Source organism: Colobus angolensis, unplaced genomic scaffold, assembly GCF_000951035.1.
Source record: "Colobus angolensis palliatus isolate OR3802 unplaced genomic scaffold, Cang.pa_1.0 Scaffold116, whole genome shotgun sequence".
Taxonomy (NCBI): Eukaryota; Metazoa; Chordata; class Mammalia; order Primates; family Cercopithecidae; genus Colobus; species Colobus angolensis.
The window spans coordinates 4,740,964-4,749,838 of NW_012112697.1; the positions used below are offsets into that span (position 1 = coordinate 4,740,964).

Consider the following 8,875-nt stretch of genomic DNA (forward strand, 5'->3'; position numbering starts at 1 on the left):
ACAACACTGTTGCCTTGGCCCCATCCCCAGCGTTTCTCATTTAATGGATGAGGGGGAAGGGGGTGTTTTCAAAGTTCTGCAGGTGATTCTAAAGCTCAGAACAGTCACGGTTCGGAACTGCTTCAGAGCAGCATGTCTCAAACTTTAGGGTATATAAAAAGCACCCAGGGATCTTATTAAAGTGGAGATTCTAATTTAGTAGGATTGGAGCATAAGGGCGTGCTGTTCAAAACGCAGTCTGTGGACCAGCAGCGTTGGAATGACCTGGGCGCTTGTTAGGAATGCAGAATCCCACTCTGGGGGGTGGTGCCCAGCAATCCATTGATCATACTGTCTTGGTGATTCATCAATATGCTAAAATCTGAGAAGCAATGGCTCAGTGGTTTTCAAATTTTGGTCTAGGCCAGACACATCAGTGTCACCTGGGGGCTTCTTAGAAATGCAAATTCTAAGGACTGACCCAGGACCTACAGAATCCGAGTCTCTGGGGATGGGGCCCAGAAGCCTGTGTTCTAACCAGCCCTCCAGCACACTCAAGATGTTGCATGCAGTTGCTTCTAGTGCACCAGCCTGTGTAGCACTCCGCGGTCCATGGATTAGCGAGGTCAAAGGAGGGAAGGTTCGCACCTTCCGAATTTCCTCGTTAAGCTGCACCAGAAGGCATCCAGGAGGCCAGGCCACTTGTTGGTCTATCTGGAGTTGGAATTTACCGAAGGCGAACAGTCCTTTAACCTCCATCTGGACCACCCTCTGGGACAGTCAAATCCTACCCTTCGGGGTAAGAAATTGGCTTCCCCAGGCTCTGCCCCAGTATTAATCTGGCTTCGCATGGTGCGCATCATTCACGAAGAGCTTTCCGCTTCCCACCTCATCTGTTCTTTACCACCCTGCCCGGTAAGCAGTTATCAACCCCATCTTAGCAAGGAGGAATCAGAGGGGGAAGGAGATTCAGCCACAGCTGACAGAGGTCCTGGCCTCCTTCTATTTGTCCCAGGGACAATGTCTGTCCATATCTGCATTTGTCCTGGCTTCTCACTCTCGCTCTGTCTCTCTTTCTCTCTCTCTCTCACATACAGACACGCACGCACACACACACACACACACATACACACACGCACACGCTTCTTCCAGCGGCTTCTGGAAAAAAGAATAAGCCCCAGAGTGAAGCGCTACCAGCTACCAGCTGAATGCTTGGGCACTTGAATTTCAATCTGTGTTTCTGGGCTGTGCTGCTTTGGACCAGTGGCTCCGGAGCTGGGCTGGGTCCCCTGAACCTGTGGACATCTGGCAGCCTAATGCTGGGCTGAGTCCCAGGCATGAGGGAGGCCAGAAGGATAGGGCAGATTGGGTGAGAGGGGAGACAGTGGAGAGCCAACAAGGACAGGGGGAGGGCTGAAGCCAGAGGCCCCAGATGGGCCAGCTTGGCAAAGGAGGGCCTGTGATGCAATCCGCCGGCGGGCTGAGGCTGGAGAGGGACTGTTCTTGAAGAGCCTCAGGCCTGCTCTATTAATTCTGGCTCCCTTGGTATTGGAATTGGTTTCCCTGAGGGGTCTCCTTAGCCCTGGAAACCTCCCCCAGGGGCTTGGCTGGTAAAGCTGCTGAAGTCTGGAGGGGAAGAGACAAGCTGAGCAGGGCAGGGACAGCTGGCCGGGCCGGGCTGGTAGCTGCCCTGGCAATGCAGGGCTGGCGTCTTGTTTGTGAAATGGGTCCCTTAGGCGGCCTCCCCCGGGAGCCCCAGCTCTTCACAGACCAGCTGCTCCCCGCTGCTGGCTGGTGCAATTAGAGTCAGAAGCAGAGCCATAGCGGGCAAGAGCCCACTTGGAGGTTCCCTGCATAGAGCTGGTGCGCGTGGACACTGTTAGTGAAACAATTGGGGAGTTGGGGGTGGGAGCGGAGGCAGGGGTGGGGGACATTTTCCAGGGCCTACCCCAGATGGGTCAGGTAGCTGTTCCCTGAGAACCTCATATCCTGACATCACGCCACGCCAAACTGAGAGGTATACAGACCCCTAGAGATTCACTAACAGGGGTCAGAGAAAGCTCTCCTCTGACAACTTTCATCTCGGTTCCCAGTGTCAGACCCTGTTGATTTTAATGGGCCAAGACCCAATCGTTTTGATAAATCCTATGATTACCTTATAAACGTCATAGGTATGCTGCATTGTAACTGTTGTGTCATTTATAGAAACACTTAATATACATCACATGTGTTGTGACCCTATTTCAGCGTGTCTTATATTTCAAAGTATTGCAGGACCCCTCATGTAGCCGCCCGAGGCCAGTTGCCCAGGTTTCCATCCATCTCTGAGAGGTGTTGCTGTTGTGAATTTCCTCCCCATTCCCGAAACCAGGGACAAACAAATGAGCAGTGGCCCGTGCTCTGGAAGAGCCTGCCTGGGCCCTGCAGTCTGGCCCTGAGTGGTCCTCAGTGTTGCGTGGGCTTAGAGATGACTTCCACCAGTTTCAGAGGGCGAGGATGGGAGCCTGGGCAGAGCTATCCTCAGCCCTTTGTGGCTTCTGTTTTTATTTTCAAAATCCTCAGGGTCCACATAGATACGGAGCAGGACTCAGTCCCTGTGAGAGGCTTTGAGCACCCCCTCTGTCACCTGGGCCACTTGGAGGTGAGTAGGAGCCCAGAAGAGTCTAGAGAGATCCCCCTACCTGGAGACATATACATATTTCTTACAAGGGAAGAAAAGGTGTCTATCACATTGTTTTCTTCTTACATCTTTATTTATTTAGTTAGTTATTTTTTTAAAGATAGGGTCTGGCTCTGTTGCCCAGGCTGGAGTGCAGTGGTGCGATCATAGCTCACTGCAGCCTTGGACTTCCTGGGCCCAAGCCATCTTCCTGCCTCAGCCTCCCAAGTAGCTGGGACTACAGGCGTGCACCACCACACCTGGCTAATTTTTAAATTTTTAGTAGAGCAGAGGTGGAGAGGTCTCACTGTGTTGCACAAGCTTGTCTCAAACTCCCAGCTTCAAGTGATCCTCCTGCCTCGGCCTCCCAAGGTGCTGGATTATAGGCCTGAGCCACTGTGCCTGGCCTCCTTTCTTATATCTTTATTGTTTTGCTGACTACACAGGAAACAGATACTCTTGTAAAATTTTCAAGTGCTACAGAAATTAACTTAGAAAGTAAAAGAAAATCCCCTTTCATGTGGCTCATCCACTCTTCAGAGAGAACTGCTATTATTCAGTTGTATTTTTCTAAATATCCTGCAACATACATACATCATTCATAATAAAAATGGGCTTATATCCTAATAGTGTTCTGCTACAGTTTTAAACAAAATCTTAATAATACATCTTGGACATTTTTCCATGTCACTACAAAAGCTTCACTTTGCCCTATCATACTCCATCATAGAGATGACTATATTTATTTTGCTGTCCCCCAGTGAAGCACATACCCCCATGCCCATTGAAATTGTTAGTAATTCCAAAGAACACTGTAATAGACATGCTTGTTTGTATAACTTTTTGCGCACATACGAGTACATCTATGTAGGCTGGATTCTTGGAAGGGAGTAGGATGTTCAATTTGGCCCCATGAATGTCCGCTTGCCCCTGGAAGAGAACTCATCTTATCTCTACACTCTTAGTTGCTTTCAAAGGGGTAGCAAAAGCTAAGGCACTTCTCTTCGGAGCTACAACTTTGCTGCTTGCAGATGGTCAGTAAAATAGGAGCCTGCTGGCCTGTCTAATCAGAACCACAAATAAAGGACAGTGTGAACTCTGAACTGGGCATCCCTCAGCCACCTGGGTCCTTTAGAGGGGGAAAGTTCCTGATACAGAAGCGATGAGGAAGCAACAGGGCAATGGGCTCGGATACATAAGGCCGTGTCGGGGCCACTCGGAGCATGGAGGTGATGTGTGGAAGAGCCCTAGACCCCACCAGGGTCATTGGGTGGGCTTGGCTGTTATCTTCCCTACCTCAGCCTTTCAGAGACAATGTTGGAACCCTCCCAAATGCATGCCCTTGGCTGACTGCTGAGGCAGAGTTGGCGGAATGGTATTGTGGACTAGGAGACCAGTTCCTGGTTTCCCCTTCACGTCTTCCTGCTTTGCTGTGTGATCTTGTGAAAAGAATTTTGCCTCTTTGAGTCCTAGTTTCTCACTCTCCAAACACACACGTCTTCCTTTCTCTACCACAAGGCTAATGAGAATTTTGAAAATAATCCAACTCTTTAGGGTGATGGTGGCTTTTTCTGTTTTGAAATGGGCTAAGGGTCCTCCTGCCCCCATCCTCCCTCTCGTTGGGATTCAGCTGCCTCCTAAGATCTCTTCGTCTTTGTTTACTACCAGCCAGCATCCAGAAGGGGTGGGGAGGTGGTTCCCACTCTCTGGGGGCTGTGGTTAGTTGGGCTCCAGCGAGCTCACTCCAGGGACCTGGAGAGCTGCAAGGGAGAGTTCTCTCAGACGTTTTTAAGATTGTGAGTGGTGGGGGGCACTCTTAGAATTGGGAAGAAACCCCATGTTGAAAACGGAAACCAGAATTGGTAGGAGAGAGGCCTAAATAGGGCTGGCAGCACCTCAAGCAGTGCGGTGTTGGGCTCATCTGCAGCCTTTGGGTGTTCAGGAGGGGAGGAAGGTCACCCAAAGCCTAATTCATTCTGGATCCTTTTGTGGAATTCCAACTTGGCTGTATACATATTTTCCTAAGTCACCTCTCTCTCATCTCTGGTATTTTAATCCTCATTGCCTTCCTTCTCTCTCGGGTCCATGGCCCCTCCTTGGGAATTCCTTGAGGCTGTAATGCAGAGATGGCAGTAGGAGCCTGATAGACAAGGAAGATGCAAGCATCGAGCTCCCCGTTCAACCCGGAGCAGGAGGGAGCCAGAGGCACAATGACTTTGGGAGGCTTTGAAGATCTTGGGTTTGGTGGTAGCTTAACTACACTCTAGCCAAGCCAAGGATCCCATTTTGGGATACATGAAACTGCCCATCACCCCCAAGGGTGGGATGGGGGCTTTTCTTTGGGGGAATGGGAGGGAGACGTGTACCTATCATCATGGAAAAAAACTCTCTTCCAAACCAAGCAGGTGTCCAGGAACCAGAGTGGGGGAATAAACGCTGGCCAGGAACCAGTCCCACCAGTAACTTGCTCCATGACCTCAGAAAAGTCAACCCCTGTGTCTATTTCTTCATCTGTATAAGGGGAGTCATGGTCTGCCCAGCAGCCTCACAGCTTGAGAAGGTGCACTTATGCTTAGGTACAATGTCTCAGATAAACGTAAAGATCTGCATGGTTATAGACAGTGCTCTTGGTTGTCCCTCTGAGAATGGGGGAACGTAGAACTGTAGAGTCCTCTGTTTATAGCTGACTCATCTACCTGGAAGCCAGTGGTGTAACCTTGGCTGCTTGGTAACTTTCCTTGAATCATGCAAGTCTCTGGTGCAGATAAACTGGCAGGAGCCTCCTTAGGGAATGTGCATGTCATCTGGAATACTAAAAGGCTGCACTTCTCTTAGGAGAGCCCTTTGTACCATGGGAATTTTATGGCAGGAGCTGGGGATTAGAAATACAACCCCTTCTTAGCCCCATTTTACAGATTTAACAATCTACCCACCTCCGTCAGTAATTCATAGGCAGATCACAGTCCTAACTCAGGTATTCAAATGCCTAGTCCCCTACCCCTTCAGCTTTCTCAGTTGGCTCCAAGGAAACAAAATTTCACCCATTAGCATCCCCAGACATTAACCCCTGCCTCCCCATAGCACTCTGGGCAGAGGATCTCTGTTCAGCCACCTCCACACCCTGCCAAGGCAAGGAAGGGAGGAGGGAAGAATGGAGTGAGGCACACCTGACGCCCCTCTGTTTTCCATTCTCCTTGCTCTCAGACCCCAGGATAAACTCCCTGAGCCACCACTCTGTCACCCCACACAGATCTGGGCCAGGGGCCTGAATGACAGGTGTCAGAGCCCACAGGGCTGAGCCTGGCCCCCTGGGGGGCTGTGCAGTGCAGTGATTAAGAACTTGTGTTCTGGAGACAGCATCTGTCTTAGCCTTTCCCGTTGGCCTCCCTTTGGGGTCAGCCCCTCCAGGAGCCAATAGCTACCCCAGGGGAGGGTAGCTACAGACACCACAAAATGTCTGAGATGCCAGGACATTTTGGATGCTCATCTTAGCCAGGTCTGTGCGTAGAGAGGGAAATCAGATCACTTATTCTTTCAGAGTGACAGAAACAGAGTCTCTAGTGATATCAAAAGCCTCTAAAGGGGGACCACCCTTTAGGCCTGAGTCAGACCACCACAGACTCTCGGAATCCCAGTGCTGGGGGCTACCTCCGAAGGTCATTCTGTCCGGCCCTTGCTTTTTGGTGGAATCAGTGTCAAGACCACACAGAACAGAGGGTTGGTCACTGAGGCACTTAGGGTGGTGCCTCCCACTACCCGGAGATGAAGTCACCAAGAGCACCAAGGATGATCACTATGAGGGAACAGGTCTGGGCCTGGCACCCCAACGCTGTCCCCACCACACCCACTGCTGCTGTGTTAGGAAACCCACATGCCCATGGCGGCTGGAAAATGGACAAAGGAAGCCGGGGGGTGTTCGCGGTCCCCAGTGCCATTTTACACTCCTGCTCCCAGCCAGGCAAGCTGGGGAGGCCAAGTTTCCCTTCAGGATCCCCTAATTGATCCCAGCCTCCAGCAGTGTAAGGGGGCTAACCTGACATTCAACAAAACGGGAAGAGGAGGAAAGAAATAAGTGGGCTTCTGAGACCTGTGGCTGGAGCAGCTGAAGGCAGGGGAGGTGGGGGAGATGGCAGGGGGAACCTGGAGGCCTTCCCAGCCCAGGCCACCTCTCTGAGAAAGCTCCCACTTGCTCAGAATAAAGCTGCAAATGCGGGTGGGCTCTGGGTCATCTATGTTAGGGAAGAAAGTTACTGACAGTTGTGCCCAGAGCAGCCAGATGTCTCCCAAACTCGGGGACCCTACCCCCACAGGCTCTGCGACCAGGCCACCTCCTAAGGGCAAACGTACACCTGCCCGCATTCAGCGCCGCCCTCTGCCCCCTTCACCGCAGGTCCCCTGGGTGCCAATGGGCACAGAAGTTGGGAGCTTTACTAACCGTCTGCGTCAAAGTGCTTCCAAATTTCCAGGAACTGGGACGCCGTCAGCTCGGCCAGGTGCAGGTAAGGGGGCTGCTGCTGCGGGCCAGCCATGGCGAGCCGCTCGGAGACCTCAGCCTGCACCGCTCCCGCTCCGCGCCGGCTGGGCTCTGGCACTCGCGCTGGGGCTGTGCGCCACGCTGCCCTTATATACGCTCTGGAGCCTGCGCCCGCGCCCCGTCGCCAGCAGGGGGCGCGCTCGCTCAGGGAATCCGGCCCGGGCGCGGCGCGGCGCGGCGGGGGCGGCGGCACCAGAGGCTCGGCCCGGACTCGCAGGGGGCTCTTACCTCTGCGCTGAGACCCCTCGGCGCCGGGCCAGGGACACCCGGAGGCTTTTCGGTGAAAAAGAGGGAGAGGCTGCCCTTGCCTTCCCTCCCGACCGCCTTGAGTACATCCACCACTTGTTATTGCTGGCAGTAGCAATAATAACAGTAGTAACAACACTAATACTGATACTAACACAAATTTGACAAATATTTAGCACTCGGGCTTCGGAGTTCTCTAGGTCTCTGTCGTGCCTCCGCTCTCCTGATCCTTCCACAGCAGGAAGAGCAGGGACCACTTTTCTGATGAGGTATTTGTGACTTGAGATGATTAAGTGACTGGCCCAGCAAATTAGTGGCAGGGCTAGAATTTGAACTCAGCACTCTTTCCACGTCGCACGTGGCTCCTTCATGGGGCCTGGTCTTGCAGAGCAGCCAAGAGTTCTCAAGGCTTTAGTGGGGAGCAGCTAAAATCAGTAGTGCTCCAGGAGGATTCCGATGGAAGTGGCGTGGGGGTGGGGGTGAGGGGCTTCCACTGACTGCCTGGGTCCTGGTATATCCGTCCCCTTGGAGCCTCCCTCCACGCCTGGTACCTGCCTCACCCTGGCCGTGCTCTGGGGGGCTTTTAGACATTTGGCCAGGGGGTGGCAGAACTAGATCAACCCGTACCAGGTCTTAACCACGCCCACCTAGGGACATCGTGGGAATGTGCCTGCTCCAGTGGGCAGAGAACAACGTCCACCTCTATCTTGGGGATGTTCTGAGCTGGTCTCAGAGAAAATAGACGCAGCTTCTGAGCGCGCATCCTGAGGGCAGCAGACAGGACTCCCCAGCAGGGAGCTGGTCCCCCTCCCCATTCTCTCCTGCTGTCTGAGCCCTTGGGGGTCTGTCCTGGCCTTGTGGTAAGACAAGACACCTTACCCACAGAGTGACAGCATCATCCCTCCTTTCTCCCCTCTCCTGCCATGGAGTGACTGAGACATGAATTGACGCTCATTAACATGTGCTAATAAGTGTTAGCTGAACCACCTTCCAAGAGGAGAGTGAAAGGGAAGGAGGTAAGTGAGAACGAAAACGAGGTCGCTGCGGGACAGGGGAACTCAGGAGGAGACAGAGAGGGGGTTGTCCCTTGGAGAGAGGGCCAAGCCCAGAGAGAGTCTCAAAAGGGCAACAGAGAATGCAGGTTCCAAAACCACTTGTTCTTTGGCTAGGGTGAATGTGTTTAGAGTTTCTTGCAGCAACAAACTAGGAGGGAGAAATCATCAAAAGCTAGCTTTAGAGGTACCCACGCCCCTTGCTGAGAGATTCCCAAAAGCCCCTGGGGAGGCAGGATGGCTCAGTGGTTAAGAGTAGACCCTCAAGAATCAGGCTGCTTGGGTGCAAATCCCAGAATCAGCTGTGTGACCTTGAGCAAATTACATAACCTGTCTCTGCCTCAGTTTTTCTCTTCTGCAAAATGGGCATGTGGGCATATGCCTCTTAGAATTGTTGGCCAGGTT

At 52.5% G+C, this 8,875-nt stretch overlaps 1 protein-coding gene across 3 annotated transcripts in view; it reads right to left on the minus strand.

Moving 5' to 3' along the window:
• The window catches only part of CALB2 (calbindin 2), a 47,900-nt gene extending 40,659 nt beyond the window's left edge, over positions 1-7,241 (minus strand). For all 3 annotated transcript variants that reach the window (XM_011962038.1, XM_011962031.1, XM_011962022.1), the window contains exon 1: positions 7,074-7,241. In XM_011962038.1, coding sequence (XP_011817428.1) covers positions 7,074-7,167 — 94 coding nt within the window. In that variant the 5' untranslated portion in view covers positions 7,168-7,241. The remainder of the gene's footprint in view (positions 1-7,073) is intronic.
• Between the last annotated feature and the right edge of the window lie 1,634 nt (positions 7,242-8,875).